General features: G+C 48.9%; 2 protein-coding genes across 13 annotated transcripts; one reads left to right on the top strand and one right to left on the bottom strand.

The window, feature by feature from the left end:
• Nucleotides 1-946: 946 nt before the first annotated feature.
• On the bottom strand, nt 947-11,495 carry LOC120368533 (zinc finger protein 501-like). Of its 5 annotated transcripts, none has more exons than XM_039514858.1 (4): nt 11,412-11,495; nt 6,885-7,015; nt 6,329-6,445; nt 947-4,497 (listed from the first exon to the last, which is right to left on the bottom strand). In XM_039514858.1, exons 2-4 carry the CDS (start codon nt 6,949-6,951, stop codon nt 2,978-2,980), a joined length of 1,704 nt encoding a protein of 567 aa, XP_039370792.1. In that variant the 5' UTR covers nt 6,952-7,015; nt 11,412-11,495; the 3' UTR covers nt 947-2,977. The 5 variants fall into 5 exon arrangements, with proteins under 5 accessions (XP_039370792.1, XP_039389034.1, XP_039382053.1 ...); XM_039533100.1 differs by lacking the exon at nt 11,412-11,495 and adding an exon at nt 11,146-11,218; XM_039526119.1 differs by lacking the exon at nt 11,412-11,495 and adding an exon at nt 7,602-8,146.
• A 219-nt stretch (nt 11,496-11,714) lies between these two features.
• On the top strand, nt 11,715-21,335 carry LOC120379217 (zinc finger protein OZF-like). Of its 8 annotated transcripts, none has more exons than XM_039497154.1 (3): nt 11,715-11,826; nt 16,436-16,543; nt 20,151-21,335. In XM_039497154.1, the coding sequence occupies exons 2-3, from the start codon at nt 16,471-16,473 to the stop codon at nt 21,263-21,265; spliced, it is 1,188 nt and encodes a 395-aa protein (XP_039353088.1). In that variant the 5' UTR covers nt 11,715-11,826; nt 16,436-16,470; the 3' UTR covers nt 21,266-21,335. The 8 variants fall into 8 exon arrangements, with proteins under 8 accessions (XP_039353088.1, XP_039353086.1, XP_039353087.1 ...); XM_039497152.1 differs by having other exon boundaries at nt 20,148-21,335; XM_039497153.1 differs by lacking the exon at nt 11,715-11,826 and adding an exon at nt 13,055-13,498.
• Nucleotides 21,336-23,800: the final 2,465 nt, after the last annotated feature.

The raw sequence follows: 23,800 nt of genomic DNA, 5'->3' as shown, positions 1-23,800 counted from the left end.
TGTCTTAATCCAGAAGGGGGCCTTGGAGAGTGCCTAGGGGAGGGGAGCTGAATTCCTACCAACCCAGGAGGAGAGGGCCTTCCTCCAGCTGTAGTTTAGTACAAATTACCTTTTTATCTAAAAGTTGAGGGATCTTCCTGCTGCCTCCAGTCATTACTAGCAGGATCTCTGCTCTGGGACCATGCTGAAGGGTAGTGACGTTTCATTACCAAGTAGAAATTCAAGTTTCCCATTCCTTCAACCATTCATCAGATTTTTTTCACATTTCCTGGGCTTCCATCTCTTAGAATATCAGCAACCTCTATCTTTATATTAATTTTCTTTGATATTAACTATACCCCCAACCCAGCTGAAGAGCAGATTCACAGAGGCAGGGACTGTGAAGGTGTATTGAAGCAGAACTGTGTGGCACGGACTCTGCCATTCAATTATAGCAAGAGCAAAGTGATCACTGTACTATTAGATTAGAGAGGAAGGATGATCTTGGGGTTAAGGCACCGGACTGAGTCAGAAGATCTTGGATCAGTTTCTGGCTCTGCCACAGACTTTCGCTGTGACCTTGGGCACGTCACTTAGACCCTTCAACAGGAGTTAGGTACTTAAATAGCTTTGAGGATTTTAGTCTGAATCTCTCCGTGTCTGAGTTTTTCATCTGTAAAATGGGGAAAGTAAAACTTCTTTCTCCAATTATTATCTGCCTTGTCTATGTGAACTGTAAACATTTTATTGCAAAGGCTGTTTTTCCTAACTATGTGTACATCAGCTAACACAACGGGGCCCCACTCTCAATTGTGGCTTCTAAATGTGATATAAGTAATAAAAACAAAACCAACAGATTTCATACCTAAAGGGCGATCCCCCTACGGGAACACTCTTTAAATGCTTTTTTGCTATTTAGTCAGATAGAAACAAACCATAAATGTACATCATACAACTCAATCTGACATACTGTGAAATTATGTCAGAATACATTTATTAAGCCGTATCAACCCAATACGGATCATATTATCCATTTGTACGTGGGAGTCAGGAAAGAAAAGGCTTCCTGAAAAAGGAATAACTTTGTCTCGGTGTAATGGCAGAGACACCATTTTTTAAAACCCAGTTTATGGTATATAATGACCTGGGAATAAACAGCCGTAAAAATAAGCACTAATCTCATTATATAAAACACCAGATAGCTGACTGAATTTAGCTAGGCACAATTCCCATTGGAGAAATCCCCCCTGGAGTAGTAGCTGCATATGAGAGGAATGAATTTGATGCACACACTTAGCGCTTGTCTTCATTTACAGCACTACAGCAGTGCAGCTCTGCCGCTACAGGGCTTTAGTGAAGACGCTCCTATGCTGATGAGACAACTTCTCCCGTTGGCGTAGTTAATCCCATCTCCCTGAGAGGCTGTAACTATGTCAGTAGGAGAAGCCCTCCCATTGACATGGCGCTGTCTACACAGGGGATTAGGTAGGTATAACCAGGTTGCTCGTGGGTGTGGATTTTTCAGGCCCCCAAGCGACACAGTTATACTGATATAGGTCTGTAGTGCAGACCTGGCCTTAGCTGGCCTCTCTTGTACTACCAAGACCTTGAATTCTTCGCTGTTGTCAGAATCCATGTAGCAAAAGACTTAAAGGATACCATCTTCACAAAACTGATATGGCAACTGGTATTTCTTCCTACCTAAATTTCCACTGAGGAGGGCAATAAAGTGGGGGCAGGCATGAACCATGACACAATGTTTGCGGTGTTTGCCCCCTTTTCAAAAACAGAACCCAAGTTGAAAATGATTATACACCCCAGCAAGGTTAAAGCAATCCCACAAATTCAGACTTCTGGAAGGATCAAGAAATATTACTTAAAAACAAACTAACAAACAAAGACCTAGTCAGCAGGGTTTGCTGTCACTGGAACATCTGTGACCAACTGGATCTGCCTTTTCAAAATCTATATTAAACCTTTTAGGGCCCAGTCCAACGCCTGTTGAGCTCAGTGGAAGCCTTGCTGTTGACTTCAATGTGATGTTGGATTGTGCCCACAGCGCACTTCTACTTTGAAAAGTCTCTATGTAAAAATGGCACCTTCTTGCCCCACATATCTGCTCCCTGCATGTATTCAGGGACACAGCTGCTGACTTGAATAACTCAAATAAGTTTTTACTGCTCTTTACTTGTCTTAGCACTGCAGGGCAGCAAACTGAATCGGTGGGAGAGTTAGCTGGATTCCATTCTGGTTTGTGCATCAACAAAATTGTAAATCAAGTCCCAGTTGCAAAGCGAAATTCTGTCCTCCTTTGAACACAATGGTCAGATTGCACAAGCATAACTGAGTGCAGAATTTGGATCACAGAATTTTTATTACCAATGACAATGATGACGTACAAACAGAAAGAACCCAGATTCACTCACGTATACCATGCTGACTCTGCAGGGCTAACAGAATAACCATCTTTTAACTTGTAAACGGAGCAAATTTGATCTCAAATCACTGAAAGACAATGAACATGGAACCTCACAATACCATTTTTACAGAGTCACTTTTCAGAGCAGAATCAGATTTGAAATAAAAATAACTGATATTTTCACTTATGCCCCTCCCAACCCTGGGGGAATGCCAAATGCACCTCAGCAAAACCTCTCAACACAGTATGGAGAGATGCTCGGGAGGCCAACCCCTAACACACAGAACAACTGCAAGGATATTGGAGTAGGGAAACAGAATGGGTTTGTGGATGGGATGGGGACAGCATGTGCAGCCTCCTGACACTCTTCTAGGACAGCCTGGTAAGGAATGGCCACTGGTGAAGCCCCTTCCCATTATTCAGGACCTCCTCCACTGGACTGGGGAGGTGGTGATGACTTTGGGAGTGGATGGGCTGAGTGTATTTCTCAGATTCTCTATAACTCCCTCTCCTCCAGTGCACATCACTGTACACACACACAGGTAGAGGGAAGCTGACGGAGAGGAGTGTTCCAGCCTCCTATGGTTTCAATCTCTGAGGAAGCCCCTGAAGTTTCACCAGAGATGACTTTTGGATGAAGCTCTTGTCACTGTGGGGTCTCTCCCTCGAGTGGGCTTTCAGGTGCTCCACCAGGTCCGACTGCTCGCTGAAGATCTTGTCGCAGTCGGTACATTTGTAGGCCCCCTCCCCCACGTGGTTTCTCTGGTGCGCAGAGAGGTGTGAGATGTGCATGAGGCTCTTCTCGCTGCGGGGCCAAGGGGAGGACCTCTCCCCCAGGTGGGTTCTCAGGTGCTTGGCCAGGTTTGACTGCTCACTGAAGCTCTTGCCACAGTGTGGACAGATGTACGGCCTCTCGCCGGTGTGGGTTCTGCAGTGGGTGTTGAGATTGGAGAGCTGGCTGAAGCGTTTCCCACAGTGGGGACAGGGATAGGGTCTCTCACCCGTGTGGGTCCGGCGGTGCTTCCTCAGACTCGACTGGTCGCCGAAGCTCTTCCCACAGTCGGCGCAGATATAGGGCCTCTCTCCCGAATGGGTCCTCAGGTGGGTGGTAACGTTGGAGAGCTGGCTGAAGCGCTTCTCACAGCCAGGACATTTGTAAGGTCTCTCTCCTGTGTGGGTCCGCTGGTGCGTAGTGAGGTGGGATCTATGGATGAAGCTCTTCTCGCAGTGGGGGCAGGGGTAGGGTCTCTCCCCCGTGTGGGTTCTCTGGTGCTTGGCAAAAGTCGATTGGTCGCTGAAGCTCTTCTGGCAGTCAGGACACACATAGGGCCTCTCCCCAGTGTGGGTCCTCAAGTGGGTGGTGAGATTAGACTGATCACCAAAGCTCTTCTCGCACTGGGGGCAGGTGAAGGGCCTCTCCCCTGTGTGGGTCCTCAGGTGGGTGGTGAGACTGCTCAGGTTACTGAAGCGCCTCTCACACTCAGGGCAGCTGTAGGGCCTCTCCCCTGTGTGGGTCCTCTGGTGTCTTGTGAGGTTTGAGAGGTGGCTGAAGTGTTTCCCACACTCAGGGCAGGAGAAGGGCCTTTCCCCTGTGTGGGTTCTCTGGTGCACAGTGAGATGGGAAAGCCGACTGAAGCTTCTCTTACACTCGGCACAGGGGAAGGGTTTCTTGGCTCCATGGACTCTCGCATGTGCTGAGAGCTCCTGCTTTTGCCTGAAGCTTTTCCCAGAGGCCCTACATTTATACGTTTTCTTTCCCGTGTGAATGCTGTTCTTATGGCTATTCAGGTCTCTCTGCCCCTCAAAGCTTTCCTCACACACAGGATATGTGCACGGTCCCTCACTTGTCTCTGACCTCTCTGGCACAGGGGGCTTGCGCAGTTCCCTGAAAGTTCTTTCATGCCTCCTTGTGATACCTCCCTCACCCCTGGCTGTGTTTCCCTTCTGCTTTTGTGACTTGTGCTGCCCTTTGCAGGTAGTTTCCTGGTCAGGTCTCTGGGAAATTCTCTCTTTTGATTTCCCCAATAACATTCTCAACAGCTTCAGTTTCTCACGACCTTCTTTGTGATGCTTCTCAGTTCTGCTCAGGATCCCACCACCTGCAGGGAGGAGGAGAAAATCCAGATGTGACCTCCTGTTCTGCTAGTAGAGGGAAACCACTAACCATTCCCAGCAGTACAGCGTGACTGAGGAAGTCCCTCATCCCTCCCTGGGATATTACCCCAGAAGGCACTTACTCCAGCCGGCACATTATGCAAGTGGGTCTATGTTCCAGGGCTGCTGCTGGTGCTAGAACAGGTGAAACTGCTTTAAGGGAGAATGAAATATTTCACCATAAACACTGGTGAGAGGAGAAAAAGGAAAATGCCCAATTTTTCAAGTGTCCACTAACTTTGGGTGCCCAACCTGAGACTCCTGGGGCCTGATTTTCCAGAAGCCAGTTGGAGCCATGGGGACTCAGCACTTCTGAGCATCAAGCCTCATCTGCTTGGGTTTTCAATCCCCATTGCAGTGTTTGGGAATAGCAGAGTTTTGTTGTGAAAGAAAAACTAAGGATCACTCTCAGGATCACTCTCGGGATCTACATAGAGAGAGCATAGAACCTCATTCTCTACATGCTCCTGGGGAAGTCTAGAGCTTTCCGAAAAGGCTTTGCTTTCCAGACTGGAATCCCATTTGTCTCAAGGGGAACTTCACTGAGAAAGGATTGCTCAGTCTCATTTCAACTCCAAAATCTTCATTGATTGTCTAAAAATCTTTGATTGTCTCTCAGTCTCACAGGGATCTTGGGAGTACTACTGGTGATGGGGAGCTTGAGGATATTGAGGTAAAGGTTTCATATCAGCAATAATTGAACATGGTCTTTAACAGAGCACTCTTTAAAGTGTGACTTCACCTAAGGAGAAAAATTCAATGTGTACGGTGAGTAAGAAGCACCGTGATCGTTAGCACCCACTGATTAGTGTTTATGTTGAACAGGGAAGAGTCTCTCAGGATCATGCAATAAGAAGGCAGCCTGGCTTCTCAGCAATGGGAAAGAAACAGTGTTGACGGCCTAAACATTACAATGCGTCATATGACTATTTAAACTGCATTGACTAAGTTAGCAAAGCTATTGGAACCTACTACATAGTTCATGTCATACTCTTCCAGTTATGCTGCCATGCCTGATGGAAGTCATGCATGACGTGATATTGGTGGGAGTAGCTACGTGATCTTAGATTCCACTTCTGTGTTAGTGGGAACTGACTGCAAGGGAAAGCTGTCTCTCTTCAAACTAGCTGTGCTTGGCTGCTTCTTCTGGCAACATTCTTTAGGGGAGTTTCCCTCCATGCAGCATGCTCTTAGGGGAGAACAGTGTTGCCTCATATCCTACATGGATCTCTCTACCTAGGGAGACACAACCATGGGACCCTCCCAATGTGATGTTATCTGAATAGTTCAGTGTTTCAGCATGAAAACTGGATGAAAGGAGAAAATCCCTTCCCTAAAACAAATGTTAGGGGCTGGGAAAGACAAATATTAAGGCTCCATTCCCCAAATGAAATAATCACGGACGCAGAAAGATTGAGCCAAATTCTTTGCTGGCATAATGCTAATGAAATCAAGGGAGTTACACCTTTGACTCACTAGGGGTAAGGAGGACTGTGATTTAGAATAATAGATTATTAGGGTTGGAAGGGACCTCAGGAGATCATCTAGTCTAACCCCTTGCTCAAAGCAGAATCAATCCCCAAATGGCCCCTTCAAGGCTTGAACTCACAACCCTGGGTTTAGCAGGCCAATGCTCAAACCACTGAGCTATCCCTCCATGTACAGGCTTGTCAGGCATTGGCCAAGACACAGTGAATCCTATAAAGGAAATCTAGTTCCTCAGCTTAGAAAGGGTCTCCATCTTGTGACTTCACTCGAGGAATTATTACTACTCACCTGGGGAGGGGCTTTCAGGAATAGCTCCATCCACTGAGTCCTGAAGATCCACAACCCACAGCTCTGACTCTCTTGGTTCTATTGGAGATATCAGTTTTGGTTTGGGACTTTTATAGCCTGTTTGTGGGAAATGAGATCGGGAGACATTACGTTCTGGTCCCCGAGAGCTTGTTACACCAGTAATTGGTTTTACACCAGTACCCTCTGCTAGAGCAGACGTGTACTCTTAATAAATCCAACCGTGCTAATGGAGGCCCTGAGGACAGGGAAAGGAAGGTGGTCCAGTAGAAGGGCACAAGCCTAGGACCTGGGAGACATGGACTCCAGTGTAACCTTGTGCAAGTCACTTAGCCTCTCTGTGCCTCGGTTCCTCCTCTGTACAATGGGGATCATAGCTCTGCCCGGCCCTCATGGAATGTTAGGAGCCTACAAACAGTAAAGATTGTGAGAAGCTCAGATACTACACTATTGGAGGGGCATATAAATACTAAAGAGAGACAGAAAATCCAGATAATTCAGAGTTTACACAGCTCGGAATAAAAGAAAGAAAACTTACATTTACCCAGTGAAGCCAACCTTGTACATTCTTCTCCCTCAGGCACTGATACAGCTCCTTCTGCCATTCCTCTAAAATATCCCTCTCCTCACAGGAGAAACAGACAAGACATCACCATCCTTCAGCAGGATCTGAAATCACAAGCATTATAAACTCAGCATCTTTTGCTTCAGTCTCATCCTGACACCTGAAGCCCAAAGTCTCAGCTGGAGAAATGGTCTCTGTGGGAGTAATTCACAGTGATAAGCCAAGGACAGCACAGCAGGTATATCTTAGGGGATTTATCTATCCCCTGGATATTTCATCTGTGATGTGAGTAACTTCAGAGGCCTATAGGACTATGCCCTTTGGTTCCAATGTAGATCTCTGGCAGTGAAATCTGAAGGGCCCTAGATATGCCAGATGAATGAGAGGAAACAGGCTCTTTTTTCCCCCTTTCACGTTCTGATTCTCCATTTCTCCACTAGCTTCCATCTTCCTCTGGGTGCAATTTATGGTGGTGGTTTTTTATCTGTAGAGCTCTAGCTACCTTAATGGCTGTCTCTCTCTGTCCATACCCCACTACAACAGCTCAGATCATCTACAGCACTTTTGCTCTCACTTTGGTTTTGTTACACTTGCATTCCTGGAGACAGGAAACAGCATGTCTTAGGATGAAGAGTCACAGCTACAGAAATGCTCCTCTTCAGTGTCACACCACAGCTTGACTTTACTGACCTTCAGAGCACAGTGCAAGACATCTTCTTGGCCAAATGCTTCCTCAACTATGGGCCATTAGCAGGTGGGTGATTGGATGTTTTTTCTAAAATATATGCTCAAACAGGAATTATTTCAGGGAAGTTCTATGGCCTGTGTTATACAGGAGGTCAAACTAAATGATGACAATGGTCCCAGCTGGCCTTAAAATCTATGAGTCATTAATAGTTGGCTGGGTCCATACAAGGAAGGCTGTTTATGCTGCATACTGTGGACAGACTGATGTACAGACCAGTTTTCAACAGTATAACCATGCATGCATTTATCACAACTATGCATACCATCAGAGCATGTGACCGTTGAAATACTGTTTTGCATGCACAGTTGTTAGCTGAATGAGGCTCTCAGTTTTATACATGGTTGTGGGCTTCTGTCGTTTTGAAAATCAGGCCCTTACATGTCAGAATGCATTTAATCTATGCTATGAACCCAGATGCTATGTTACTGTGCACATAACAAAAATCAATAAATGAATAACATTACATTTCTGCATCAGTATTATTGGCTGAGCATTCATGCCCGCCACCCCACCGGGTATGGGCCGCCAACACAGTCGCATCGCCAGGTATTTTCTTGCGCCCTCTTTTCCTTTGCTTGGGGGTTTGGCCAGCTGTAAGAAGGCTGCTCTGCCTTACTAAATCCTTACTTTTGATGTGCGTCTGTGCCACCACCCTGCTGGTCGATGATGCTATAGTAGGTGAAGGACTGCACTTCTTCTCTTCCATTCCATCATTGTGACTGTCGTGGTTGATGGTGAATTGATGTGGCTGCCACTACGCTGGTCTTCTCTTGCATGCTGTGGGTCCACAATGACATTGGATTCCATTCCCTACGCTTGTAAGTGGATGTCTTCATCCAATCGATGATGAGAAGAAAGAAGAAGTGGTGACAACTATGCCGTCAGATGAATTCTTGATCAGGGACCCACTTGCTGGGATGCCATAGTGCCGTAGGGAGCTTTCCAGAGGGTCTCTCGATCCACGCCATGCTTTCTTTCAGTCAACAAAGTTGATGTGTAACGAGAGGAGTCACACCATAGACTGCTCTCGACTGATGCGCTGAGATCTGCTATCTGATCCGATCTTCTGCCTGTTCTGTGCTGCCTGTTCAGTTGAAGACCTTCCTGGCACCACAGGAGAGTGTTCCTCTATAGTCTCCTTTCTTGGGATTTTGATGAGATATCCTCTTCCAGTCAGCCGGGATCACCGCCAGGTCCAGCCGCTTCCTGTTCTTCATCTGTTATAGACTTTCCCTGCTGTCTTTTAACGGACGCTCTGGCTTGCTGAACTTTCCAGACAGTCGCTTGGTAGTATCGTACAGCTGTTTCGTTTACCGCTGTATGCTGCCTGCTCTGCCTGCTCTAGTCCTGCTGTTGTTGACTGCTGCCTTCTTCTTCTTTCTGTCTTCTATCTTTGTCAAGGACTCTGCTGTGATCCACTCTTTCTGCTGGTGTTTCTTAATTCCAAGCTTCTTCCCATGCTGACCCCTAGTGTACTGAAAACTTATTCTCAGCGGCCAATCCAAAATCTTCCTTGGTCTTATGGTCCTTCAAGGTTGTTGTTGTTGTACTTCTTTTCTGTCTGACGCCTATATATCCAGTCAATCTGGCCACCACTTGAACTTCTTGCTAATGCATCTGGTTTTCTGTCATGCCTGCTGGATCTTGTGAGGAAAGATGCCTCCTATGACCAGGTTCTCACTCATCTCCCCAGAGCATGGGTCCCCATGAACTGTGTCACTCATCTCTCCCAGAGCATGGGTCCCCATGACTTGTCATCCTGTGTTATCAGGTCCAATTTTGGCATTAAAGTCTCATATAAGAGTCTGTTGTAAAAGTAGTCTTGTCCTCCCTCTTCACTGTCATGGGTTGAGCGTGGCACTGGAACACATTCATCATGATCCTGGGACCGTGTGCCTCCCACCAATCAGTGCTCTCTGTGCCTGCTTGACAACATGAGCCTACTCCTGTGTGTGTGTGTGCGCGCGCTCTCTTCATGTGAATACAGCAGCAGCCTGTCTCCTGTCAACAGTCGCTCTCCAGCTTCTTGCCCATCTTCTCTCTTGTCTGCCTAGGGGGGGGGTGTTTTTGTGCTCCTCATCTCTGCTGCAACCTGCGCCGTCTTTCCCTGACTGCATACGGTCCTCACGCGCCATGTGCCGATGGTAATCCTCCTGGCTGCAAGAAGGGTGATCGCTTTAGTGGCTCCCTCGCTTCTTTCACCCAGCAGCGCATGCATTCGTAAAGTCTCTGTTAACTCTATTGTTGGCGTTTCTAGCAAGCTGATTTTTTACAGGGTGGAGTTTTAGCCCCACGCCCCAACCTCCTCCTTTGACTGACAGACTTGGGACAGGCAGATGGCCCCAAAGGACCTCTCTGGTGGAGTTTGGCTGAGCAAAGCAAGATCAAAATGGAGGAGAGTGGGAGGGGGCACACGTAGAGCCCCTGGCATAGTGCAGAGGTAGAGAATGGGGCACGATGGGATGCAGGGAAGTGGACATGGGGGGCACACAGAGACCCTGACATATGCCAGAGGAGTGAATGGGGGGCACATAGAATCATAGGACTGGAAGGGACCTCGAGAGGTTATCTAGTCCAGTCCCCTGCACTCATGGCAGGACTAAGTATTATCTAGACCATCCCTGAGAGGTGTTTGTCCAACCTGCTCTTAAAAATCCCCAGTGATGGAGATTCCACAACCTCCCTAGGCAATTTATTCCAATGCTTAACCACTCTGACAGTTTGGAAGTTTTTCCTAATGTCCAACCTAAACTGCCCCTGCTGCAATGTAAGCCCATTGCTTCTTGTCCTATAGAGTCTGTGGCAGAGGGGAAGGGGGGGGCAGCATGGTGAGAAGGGAAGAAAGGGGGATAACCAGACCCCAGGCATGAGGGAGGAGGTAAAGAGGCTGTAGCGAGTGCCTGAGCTAGAGGGGGATGGGAGGGTGGCACATAGGGAGGCTGTGGGGGAAACTGGAAGGATGAACGAGCCCTTGGTGTATGCAGTGAGCTCGGCCTACACAAACTACAAAGTCTGCAACCCTCCAGCTACCCTTAGTGACACTTTCCCCCCTTGTCTCCCATGAGTCAGGCCTTCCCCTGGCCTGGGCAGCTGCTGGGGACCAGCATTTCCTGTCAGTTCAGCATGAGGCATTCTGCTCAGCTCTGTCCTGCCCTGCCCCTGCAGACGAAGGAGCAGAGATGTGGAGGAGAGGGAAAAACGCAGAGAACCGGGCAGATGGAGAGCGCAGAAAGAGCAGGAGAGGCTGGAAGAGAAGGACCGGCCCCTGGGGGCCACACGCCAGCTCTGCCACTGGGCCACAGCCACTGCCGATGAGTGACCACACGGTGTGTCGGGGCACAGCCCCATTGCCCCCTCCTGCCTGCTGGGTGACATCTGCCCCCCGTCCTTCCCAGAGCGCAGAGTCCCCGGGGCTGCAGCGGCAGGTACCCCCTGGGCTGGCGGGGCTGCACAGCCCGCCCTGGGCCAGGCACCCCCAAGTGCCACCTGTGAGCGGGCTGCCCCGGGGCTCTGGGGGTGGGGACCCAGCCGGGGGAGCTGGGCAGAGCCCCGATTCCTGCGTGGGGGGAGACGCTCCTGGCCTGCAGCTGCACACACGGGGCAGCTTCACTGGCCCTTCCCTGTGCCAGCCCCACTCCAGGCTGCGGTTCCTTTGTGCCCCGGGGGCGGCGCCTGCCGCCTCCCCGGCGCTGCGTGCTGGCCCCCGCCCCGCTGTCTGCCCCCGCGGGGGCTCGGCCAGCGCCTGCACTCACCGCATGGCCCCGCGGGGCTGGGTGCGGGGCACGGGCGGTACAGCCGCTGCGGACGCCAGGTTTCTGCGGGAACAGGAAGCGCAGCTCCCGGCCGGGCCTCTCTAGGAGCTGGAGGAGCGCCGTCGTGTTAACCCTTCACTCCCCAGGCGGTGGGAACCTTTCTGTTTCGTTCATCTCTCCTCGCCCCCCCCCCCCAAAATGGCAGCTCCCTGCACCCTCGCTTGTCCCGCTCTGCACAACTCAGTGAATTCCCACCCTGGCTGTGTTACAATGGAGGACAAAGGGATTATCAGAGGGGCTCTAGAAACAGCCTTGAACTCTCTAGAAACAGGTGCCCAGAGCCCAGATGACACTGATGATGATTATTCGTCTGAGAGACCCCCAAGTGGGCACGGCAAACCTGAAAAGTCTAAAGGTCTGTTTACCAGCGTGCTAGCCTTTTGCTGCTTTTATGTCTAAATCTTAGGCTTCTTCATGGCCAGTTAGAGGCAGGAATACTCATCTGTGATCTGTTCTGCTGATTTAATATTGTTATTATTCATTTATATGATGGTACAGGCCAAAGGCCTCAGCCAGGATTAGAGCTGCAGTTGTGCTGGGTGATGAAGACGGTCCCTATTGCACGGAGTTTACAGTCCAAAAGATCCTCAGCAGTGACAAAGAACACAAATAATATTAATGTGCATTTATTTAGTCCATTCCATCCTAGAGCTCTGATGTTTGTCAGGGTGATTTTAGTGACCGGGCTTGTCTACACGTAAACATGACATTGTCACCGCTGTAGTTGTGCTGCTATAGTGCTTCAGTGTAGACACTCCCTGTGCAACATGAGATGTTCTCCTGTGGGCATAGGTAATGCATCTCTCCTTGAGAGACAGTAGCTAGGTTGATGGAAGAATTCTTCCATTCACCTAGTGCTGTCTACACAGGGACTTAGTTTAGCTTAAGTACCCCCTTCAGCAATATAGTTATGCCGACGTAATTTTCAAGTGCTACACACTTGGAAGCGTTGTTGTATTTGCAGAATGGAATCTTTTTCAATTAAATAAAAATGTTTATGCTTCTAGCCCTTGCAGAGAAAATATTCAAAATGTGAATTGTTGCTGTGTTGAGCTGGTCTATAATGAAAATTTACATCTGCATAAGTGTCTACACTGAAGTGCTATAGTGAAGCAGCTGCAGCTGTGCCATTGTAGCATTTTAAGTATAGACATCAGGTTTCAGAGAGACAAGCTAAATAATAGCTCTAAGAGACTGATGAACTGCTCTATTCATGCAAAGAAGAAATTAACTTGGGAGCTTAATGATAATTTAAATGTTAACAATTACATCTGTTCTTGCTGATTATTTTAGCAGAAACATCCAGCTAATATGCTTATCCAGTGTGGTTGGCTATCGCAGAAGTAAGCGATGGAATAGACCTACTGTATTCAGACTGTGGTGTGCATTTGCAGCTCGCAGTTTGCTCCCTGCTTTCATAGTTCCTTGGAGAGGAGTCAACAAGAACTTAGGATAAGAAGAGAGCAGAAAACCAACGTAGTGTACTAGACACGCTAAGCAGATGTGTTTCTTAGCCATTGCAGAGAGTCAGGATGGAGGGCAGTGGAGAAGGAACAAGTCTGTTAGGACCGCCTGAGCAAGCTTTAAAACCAAGGAGTGCAGCTTACTGTTCTTGATTCTGAAACGACTGGGAAGCCAGTGGAGGTATTTGGGCATGGTGCTGGTGGAAGGGCTATATTTGTCAAGATCCAGTTTAGTTCCTCAAGAGCTCAGGGAGGCTGTTTGGAGAGACCACAAAGTACAATCATTATTGGAGAAAGCGGGTAAGAAGAGAGAAGATCATTGTCCGAACTAAGCCCGGGAAATTGGAGGTTAAAACCACAGAGCTTCTTAACCCACCCTGCCCTAGAGAGGATCCGCACACTCAGAGGGAGGAGGACTTAATAAAGATGGGACTTTCCTGTTCCCAGCCAAATATCGCTCCCAGCGCCATGTGTCCGAAGCGACAGAATCTGCATCTCCAGTGAAAACAACACCCCTCCACTGACGTGCTAAGGGCATGAATCCCCGGGGAGCAGCTGGGAGCGGTAAGTCGGGGCAGGGGCGTCTGTACTGAGAGGACAGGGCAGGATCACAGCAGAGAAATAGCTTCCGGGGAGGGGGGAAGAAAACAGCGCAGAAACCAGGAATTGGTGCCCGTGGGAGCACAAGGGAGTTGAAGCGTGAACGGAAAGGGATCAGATAGCCAGCATCAAGGGACAAAACCAGTGTCGGTGCATCTGCAGCCCAGCAGAGAGTCCCCGCTGCGCCAGCCTGTTCGGGGCAGCACATTAAAAGCCGAGCTGCCACCCCCTAGGATCCTCCTAGGTTTAGTTTAAAAGGGGGCATGGAATAAAGTCACTCAAGAGCCAACAGGGAGGTTCATTGGGATTTCCCTCAGGGAATATTATTATTGCTATTTTGCCCCAAGAGCTTAGCCAATATTTGGGGCTTTGAAGGGTTGTTTCTGTTAGGAGGAGAATCAGCTATAGTCTCTGGTGCACTCCTGCTTGGTTACAAAGAAAGTACTTAAAGTCCTGTTTCCCTGCACATAGTAGGAACAAGCAATAGCAGCCAATGTCCTTGGTCACTTTTCAAGCCTGCTTTTTCCAGCGAGTCCTGTGCCCCAGGGAGCTCTGTCTCTTTGCTCCTTCTCAGAGCCACTCTCACAATGGGTATTGGCTTTGGCACACATACAGCTTGTCAAAACCAATCCTCTGCGAACATAAGAATGGCCCTCCTGTGTCAGACCAAAGGTCCATCTAGCCCAGTATCCTATCTTCTGACAGTGGCCAGTGCCAGGTGCCCCAGAGGAAATGAATAGAACAGGCAATGATCAAGTGATCCATCCCATCGCTCATTCCCAGCTTCTGGCAAACAGAGGCTAAAGACACTATTCCTGCCCGTCCTGGCTAATAGCCATTGATGGACCTATCCTCCATGAATATATCTAGGTTCTTTTTTAAACCCTGTTATGGTCTTGGCCTTCACAACATCCTCTGGCAAGGGGTTCCACACATTGACTGTGCATTGTGTGAAGAAATACTTCCTTTTATTTGATTTAAACTTCCTGCATATTAATTTCATTTGGTGACCCCTAGTTCTTGTGTTATGAGAAGTAGTAAACAACACTTCCTCATCTACTTTCTCTACACCATTCATGATTTTATAGACCTCAATCATACCTCCCCTTAGTCATCTCTTTTCCAAGCTAAAAAGTCCCAGTTTTATTAATCTCTTCTCATATGGAAGCCGTTCCATACCACTAGTAATTTTTGATGTCCTTTTCTGAACCTTTTCCAATTACAATATATCTTTTTGGAGATGGGGTGACCACATCTGCACACAGTATTCAAGATGTGGGCATACCATGGATTTATATAGAAACAACATGATATTTTCTGTCATTATTATTTATTATTCCCAACACTCTGTTCGCTTTTTTGACTGTTGCTGCACATTGAGTGGATGTTTTCAGAGAACTATCCACAACAACTCCAAGATCGCTTTCTTGGGTAACAGCTGATTTAGACCTCATTATTTTATATATATAGTTGGGATTATGCTTTTTCAACCAGTTTGCCTGGTACTGAAGTCAGGCTTACAGGCCTGTAATTGCCGGGATCACCTCGATCAGTGGTTTTCAAACTGCGGGTTGCGACCCAGAACTCGGTCACAGAATAGAAGGGACTGGGTCACGGTGGCTCTGGCCAGCACCACCAACTGAGCCGTTAAAAGTCCTGTCAGTGGTGCTGCCTGGCTAAGGCAGGCTAGTTCCTACCTGTTCTGACACCGCGCTGTGCCCCAGAAGTGGACAGCAGCAGGTCCAGCTCCTAGGTGGTGGGGGGGGGGGCATGGGGCTCTGTGCACTGCCCCTGCCCCAAGCACCGGCTCTGCACTCCCATTGGCTGGAAACCAGTCAATGGGAGCTGGGGGGGAGTGTTGGTGCCTGTGGGCGAGAGTCACTCGGAGCTGCTGTGCGCCTCCACCTAGGAGCTGGACCTGCTGATGGCTGCTTCCGGGGCGCAGTGGTCCACGGTGCCAGGACAGACAGGAAGCCTGCCTTAGCACCCCTGCAGTGCCGCTGACAGGAAGCCGCCTGAGGTAAGCCCTCGCCCCAATCTTGCGCCCCAATCCCCTGCCCCAGCTTTGAGCCCCCCCAACCCAGAGCCCCTTCCTGCACCCCAAACCCCTCATCCTCAGACCCACCCCAGAGCCTGCTCCCCCAGCCCAGAGCCCTGACCCCCTCCTACACCCCAACCCTCTGCCCCAGCCCTGAGCCCCTCCCACACTCTAAACCCTTCTGCCCCAGCTCTGTTGGGTCATGGGTATTAACAATTTTGTTCAACTGGGTCACCAGAAAAAAAAGTTTAAAAACCACTGCTCTAGATCCTGCATTTGCAATCAGTCCAAGGGAAATCCATCAGACTACACAGTTTAACCCTGTTCAAGCTTTGCCATGCAGCAGATTGCCTTGGGAAGTAGCTTCTATTGCCTCCAGTTATCACACTCCATGAAGGGACTTAATTGCTCTTTTCCTTTAGCCCTGAAGAAGGGTGATTACTCACCTATCGACTTTAATAAGGTCTGTGATTGATCAGTGGAATAGAAGACAGGGGGATGGTAGCCATTAACACCTTCCAGTAAAACATTCTTTTAAATCTAGCACTCTCCACTGGATCCCCCACACATTCAAATCATTATCCGGGGAAGCACATTATTTAGAGACTGTGACCAGTATGCTTCTCTTGTTCTCTTTGGGCCAGTTCCTGGGTCTGTCTGCACAGTGGGCAATGGAGGAGTATGTGTGCAAAAGTGGTTTAAAGCTCACCTTTGCAGTCCCTGGATCCTGCTTCTGCCTCTGCGCAGGGCCCTCTCCTCCAGCAAAGAAAAGGGCTGAGTTTAAAATCCTCACATTTTATTTGTAACATGTATTCAAGCATTTAGTAATTCAGTTACCACCTGTTTTATTTCCCTGGATGCAGGGTTGCCAGACCCCCAAACGGCTGCAATCTCTTAGATGGAACAAGGGAAAGAGCCATGTGTCCCCAATCTTCATGCCTCCATAGACAGGGAGATCCCAAGATATCCAGGTGAGGAATAAGTCAGAGCAACCCAGGAAACATCAGTGGGTGAAATATAAATGTTGGGATTCCAACAAAACTGTTGTGAGTTTGCCTGTTTCTGTCTCGTCTCATCTATAGACCCAGTCAGGAATCTTCCCTCAAAACGTTTTTTTCAACAAAAAATGCAGTTTGCACAAAATCAACATTTTCCAAGGGAAATGTTGATTTTGCAAATATTTTTCAATTTTTTATCAGACAAATCAAAATAAGATACTTTGTTTTGTGTCGGGTCAATCCAAATATAAACATTTGAGTTTGTTTACCAGTGTGCTAGCTTTTTGCTACTTTTATGTCTAAATCTTAGGCTTCTTCATGGTCAGTTATAGGCAGGAATACTCATCAGTGATCTGTTCTGCGGATTAATATTGTTATTATTCATTTATATGATGGTACAGCCCAAAGGCCTGTCAGGATTAGAGCTGCAGTTGTGCTGGGTGATGAAGACGGTCCCTATTGCAGGGAGTTTACAGTCCAAAAGATCCTCAGCAGTGACAAAGAACACGAATAATAATAATGTGCATTTATTTAGTCCATTCTATCCTAGAGCTGTGATGTTTGTCAGGGTGATTTTAGTGACCGTTCTTGTCTACACTTAAACATGACATTGTCACCGTTGTAGTTGTGCTGCTGTAGTGCTTCAGTGTAGACACTCCCTGTGCCAACATGAGAGGTTGTCCTGTGGGTATAGGTAATGCATCTCTCCCTGAGAGACAGTGAATCAAACTGTTGTATTGAGGGCTACTTTAACATTAATCTGTGTTCTCCAGAGCTGCTGCCGTGTTTCATGGAAGTTGTAATTCAGGTGTCTGATGCTTCCATTCTCTTCTGTGGGCCAGGCTCCCTGGCTGGACCGCATCTCCCATGATGCACCACAGTCTCCCCTCTGGTAGAACCACTGGAGTGCATCATGTCTGCATGTCAATTTTCATGATGCAGTGCAGTCATGAAACATGTAGGCCACCCAGGAATCCTGTCCCATAGAGGAGAATGGGTTATGTTACATGGGGTGAACTACAGCTCATCTGAACTACCACAGCAGCTCAAGCAGACACAGTTCAATGTGGAAGTGAGCTGAAAGGAAGCATTTCCATTTGGTTCAACAAACCAAACAAAAACATGTTGATTCAGAACTGGCAAAATGTTTCAATGAAAAATATAAAAAAGGAATGTTTAGACATTTCTGAACTGAAATTTTTCTGAACTTTTTGTTCTGCAAAAAATGTCAACATTTCTGCTTTTTGTTCCAGTTTGGGACAAATATCAAACAAATATCAAAAGATCATGATTTTCTGCAGGGTGGAATTTTTGTTTTTCGATCAGCCCTAATCTCAGTATTGTAGCCAGTGGTTAAAGCAGAGGCTCTCAACCAGGGGCATGCATACCCATGGGAGTACGTAGTGGGTACATCAACTCATCTGAATATTTGTCTAGTTTTATAACAGGCTACATAAAAAGCACTACCAAACTCAAAAAACCCTAAATTTTCATAAAGACAATGATTTGTTTATACTGCTCTATATACTATACACTGAAAAGTAAGTACAATATTTACATTCCAATTGATGTATTTTATAATTATGTGGTAAAAATGAGAAAGTAAGCAATTTTTCAGTAATAGTGTGCTGTGGCACTTTTGTATTTTTAGGTCTGACTTTGTAAGCAAGTAGTTTTTAAGTGAGGTGAAACATAGGGATACAGAAGACAAATCAGACTCCTGAAAGGGGTACACTAGTCTGGAAAGGTTGAGAGCCACTGTGTTAGAGTAACCGGAAAGCAGGTGACAATTATGGTTTAACATCAGTCCTGACAGACTGCTAGCATTCCCCCGCCTAACCAGTGTACTGTAGCAGAAACTTTCCTGTTTGCAAATGTTGCATTGAGTTCTGAAGGTGATAAGAGCCATAGTCATTACTTTCTTCTATGGCTGTGAGTTCCATAGTGCTGGGCCAGCTTCTGGGGATGTTCTGGGGAAAGGTGTGACAGAGTGGGATATGTCTGTACGCAACTGTGAATTCCATTTTGTGTTTCAACCGCCATCTTGGATTGTAACCTTCACTGTGACCTTCACTTAATAGTAGAACCTCCAATTTGGATTAGAACATCCATTTTGTATTAGGGTTTGACACCTAGTTGAATGACAGTGGCTTTGTCTACACTTGAAACTTATGCTAGCAAAGGTATGTCAGCGGTGTGAAAAAACCACACACCCTAGCTGACATAGCTAGGCTGACAAAACCCCCAGTGTAGACAAAGCAGTGCTATCAGAAGAGGACTTCTGTCAATATAGCTAACATCGTTCAGGGAGATGGTGTTCCTACACTGGCAGAAAATCTTCTTCTGTCAGCATATGCTGCAGCTACACTAGGGGCTGGCATAGGCTGCATAATCTAGACATAGTCTGTGGCTGAGAAGCCACCATAGAGCAATCATGGGCCATCGACTTTGGTTGTCTCTCAACTACTGGCCCACTGCAAGGGAATAGTGGACTCTCCACAGAAGCCTGACTGGGGGCAAGAGGCTGGAATTTCCCAGTTGGAGCACATGGGCGAAAAGAGACAGAGGGTGTATTTAAGAGGGGAGGGCTTCTCTGAGCAAGGGGACCAACCACCACCACATGTCAGAAGCCTCTCGGCTAGACACTGACCAGACCCTGGATTCGTGGGGTGAGATCAGAGTAAGAGAGTGAGGTGGAAGCATTGCAGGACTGTTTGTTATTTTGCAAAGATCTATAACTCTCCAGTGCTCTCTTAAGAGTAAAAGTGGCTGTGGTTAAGAAATGCCTTCGCTAAACCTGTAAGGGGCTTAACTGAGCAGCTCGGTGCCCACACCTAGATGAGGCTCTGAGGGCACGTGTCAGGCCTGGTCGACACCTAAAAATTAGGTTGACATAGCAACATCACTCAGGGCTGTGAAAAATGTTGTGCCCTGTGAAACATAGCTTGGTCAACTTAACCCCTCTGTAGAGGCAGCTAGACAGAAGACTTATTCGTCACCCTAGCTACTGCCTTGTGGAGAGGTGGATTACCTACAGTGACGGGAAAAGTCTTTCAGTCAATGTAGGAAGCAACTACACTATGGCAGTACAGTGGCAAAGCTGCAGTGCCAGAGCTGTGCCACTCCAGTGTAAATGCACTGTAAGCAACTAAGTGCTTGGCCTAGTTTTGGGTTTAAGACAGCTGCCTGCAGAGTCCCACATCCCTTGGAAGGTTGGCAGACACAGCAGCTGGGAACGGTGATTAGTCACTACCCAGACCCGGGGGTATAGAAGCATGTGGGATCCAGCGGTTGGGTCCGTTCACAACAGACTGGTGTCAGTCCAGAAGGAGGGATTGGTCCAGGTTGTGATAAAAAGCTCAGGTGATTTTTTTTTCTCCTGTTTTATGATCTTATCAAAGGGTCTGATTCAGCACCCATTGACGTGATTGGAAAGACTGCTTTTGACTTTGACGGGCTTAGGATCAGGCTGTAAAGTTTTCAGATTTGTGACAAACTCTTTGTGATTCCCTTGGCTGAGGTGCCCTTTCCCCCAGACACAGGGATGAACCATGTCTTGATTCTCTCTTTATTCCAGCAGGTGATGGGATCATGAGTGAAAACGAGGAGGAGAATCCACAGCAGGAGGGTTTTCAGACAGAGGAGCCAAGTATAGCATTGTCAGAAAAATCCAGAAGGAAAGATTCCCAGAGCCCTGACTGGGAAGAGGACTGTGAGGATGAGTGGGGGACAGAAAATCAGGTGAGAAATCTTCCAGGAAAGAAATGGGATGAATCTCCTCCCCAAGAGAGAGGTTTCAGGAAACTCAAAGACATCATTGCCCAGCAAAGGCCTCACACTGGAGAGAAATCTCATAAATGTTCTGACTGTGGGAAGAGCTTTAGTCGGAGATCAAACCTCATTCAGCACCAGAGGACCCACACAGGCCAGAGACCTTACGAGTGCCCCGAGTGTGGGAAAACCTTCAGCCTGCGCTCGACACTTACAAGACATCAGCGAACCCACCTGCAGGAGAAGCCCTATAAATGCACTGAGTGCGGGAAGAGCTTCCGCCAGAGCTCAGACCTGATTGCCCACCAGCGAGTGCACACAGGAGAGACACCGTACCGGTGTGCTGTGTGTGGGAAGAGCTTTGGGCGGAGCTCCAACCTGAGCCAGCACCAGACCACGCACATGGGGGAGAGACCCTATCAATGTGCCGACTGCCTGAAGAGTTTCCGGAGCAGTTCGGCCCTGGTGCAGCACCAGAGGAGCCACACGGGAGAGAAACCCTATCAGTGCTCTGAATGCAGGAGCCGCTTCCTGCAGAGCTCGGACCTCATCAAACACCAGAGGATCCACACCGGGGAGAGGCCCTACCAGTGCCCCGCCTGTGGGAAATGCTTCAGCCAGAGCTCCTCACTCACTGAGCACCAGAGGACCCACACCGGAGAGCGACCCTACCATTGCACCGAGTGCGGGAAACGTTTCTGCCAGAGCTCCACACTCATCCAGCACCAGAGGATTCACACGGGGGAGAAGCCCTACAGATGCACTGAGTGTGGGAAGAGCTTCTGCCGGAGCTCCAACCTGAATCAGCACCTGACAATCCACATGATAAAGAAACCTCATCGGTGCACTGACTGTGGGAGGGGCTTCAGTCAGCTCACTAACCTTATTATACACCAGAGAATCCACTCTGGAGAGACACCCTAGGACAGTGGTTCTCAGACTTTTGTATTGGTGACCCCTTTCACACGGCAAGCATCTGAGTGTGACCCCCCTCCCCCGCAAAATTAAAAACATTTTAAAAATATTTAATACTATTATAAATGCTGGAGGTGAAGCGGGGTTTGGGGGTGGAGGTGACAGCTCATGACCCCCCATGTAATAATCTCGTGACCCCCTGAGGGGTCATGACCCCCAGTTTGAGAATCTCTGCCCTAGGAGCTATGGGGACAGCTTCACGGACCTACCAGCACCAGAAAATACATTCCACACAGAAAGCTTTGCTGGCTGTCTTCCCTCGATAGTGGCCTACTCCGGGAGGTTCAATTCAGGGAGTGATTAGGGATATCTTCCTCCACTTTTAAGAGATTTAGCAACTGGACAGTCTTGCAGCGAATGATCTGTTCTGTTTTGTTGCTTTTGCTCCACCCACTGCAGAGTGAAACTGATCAGGATCATGCCAGTTTCATTCTGCTGCTGTACAGTTGGGATCTGCAGAGAGGGGTAGGTGGAGAAAAATGACAGGAGGGGTCAGACACACAGAAGCAAGGGGGAAGGTAATGTTGCTCAGGGCTGTTCCAGAGACTATCTTTATCTACAGCGCTCATGTAATATATAATATACCTTCTAGGGCAGGTGTCGATAGATACACGCAGCCAGGGTATATTGGCTTCACATGTGCAGAACTACTGCAAAGCAGTGACTTCTCACGCGCTATGGAGTGGACATCAACACACCAAGACGGTCAAACTGGGTTGGGAGAACACAGTGGCTAGTGCTTGGATCCTTCGGGGAGAAGACAAACACTGCAGTGTTCACATGAAGTACGGGCCACTAGTGAGGTAATGGGATTGTGTGAAGTCCATAAACTGGGGCCGTTGTCAGGTATCTAATTCTATACTAGAGATGCGTTCCATGAAGAGGCCAGAAAGTCCTCAGGTACTCAGCAGAATATGAGGAGCTGTTGTGGCCATTGCATGTGATCCCAACTCTAAATACAGTCCTCCCTCTCCCATAACCCAGTCTCCCTGATAGTAACAAATATGCATTCAGCAATGTTCATGAGCAGCAGAGGTGGATTAAGATATATTGGGGCCTGGGCAAAAATAATGTTTCCCCACCCATCCCTGTCATGGGGCCACACCCCCTTCTCCTTCCCTTCCCCCCAAGGCCCCACTCCCTGGCCTGGCCAGAAGCCGGGCCATGGTAAGAGCTGCTCAGGGAGCCTGGGACACTGTGGGGAGCCTGGTGTGGTGCACCCTGGGGGGAAGGGACAAGAGCTGGGGGCTGATCTCGGGCACCTCGGCCCCCTGCCCAAGGCAGGTGCAGGGTCCGGGGCTTCCCAGAGCTGTCCAGGCTCCTGGGCAGCTCTTACCGCAGCCTAGGGCAGTGGTCAGCTCTGCTCTGGCCCTGCCCCAGCCCTGCCCCCAGCCCCAGCTGTGGCTTTGCTCCCAGCTGCACCCCCACTCACAGCCCCTGACTGCGGGTCCCAGCCCAGCTCCTGGCCCTGGCTCCCAAGGCGGGGCACAGACCAGGTAAGGGGGGGCCTAACTGAAAAAGTTTGGGGACCCCTGGCCTAGGGTGATCATACATCCCCTTTTGGCCCCAGATGTCCTGATTTTTTGGCAAAACTGGGTATTTGGCCTATTTGCTCTTGTCAACTGATCACCAGCTGGCAAGAGCAAACAGTACAAATGCCCAGTTTTGCCACAAAGGAGTTTTTGGGGGGGTGAGCCGTGGGGCTCAGGAGGGTGAGTGATGGGACTCGGCAGGGGTCGGAGCAATGGGGCTGGGCCAGGCCTGCATGGGGGAGGAAGGGAGGAGGACCAGCTCTGCATGGAGGGAGATGGGCTTGGGTGAGCTCCGTGCTGTGTGAGGGGTGAGGGAAAGGGAGAAGAGGCTCAGAGCGGTTCCATGCCACATAGTGGGATTTCCTCAGGGGTCTTGATCCAGTGCTGTGCAGTGGCTCTCAGTCTAGTGCTGCATGGGGCAGGGAGGGGGGCCGTCAGTCGTGTGCCACGCTGCAAGGGGTGAGGGGGGCTTGGTCTGGCACAGGGGCGCTTAGGCCAGTTCAGCGTGGGCTTGGGCTAGCAGCACTCAGCCAGCTCTGCCTGGGGGCGGGGGGGGGAATTGGTCACCACCCTTCCACAGGCTTCCTGCTGGGCTGGAGATGAGGCCTCAGGGGGAAGAGGAGGAGTGAGGAGGGGGAGAGAGGAGGAGCAGAAGGCAGGGCTAGAGTTCCAGCCACTGTAAATTGACCGGGCCTCCAGGGCATGGGTAGAGCTCTGCACAGATACATGCCCTGCCCCCATCCCTTCCACTCAGCTGCCTGCGTCTCCTGTATGGGGGTGTGTGCCCACGTGAACACACAAGTGTGACCAGGGACAGCTGCCTGCCCCAGTGGAGCTGCCAGAGGAGCTGTCAGCACGGGACGCTGGTTCCTGGGAACGGCAGCCCCAGGTTCTGCTCCTTTCATCGCTGTGGTTCCCGGGAATGCCCTGCGGTGCCACGGATACCGATTTA

Source organism: Mauremys reevesii, linkage group 1, assembly GCF_016161935.1.
Source record: "Mauremys reevesii isolate NIE-2019 linkage group 1, ASM1616193v1, whole genome shotgun sequence".
NCBI lineage: Eukaryota > Metazoa > Chordata > Testudines > Geoemydidae > Mauremys > Mauremys reevesii.
This window is presented reverse-complemented; position numbering and strand designations above follow the sequence as displayed.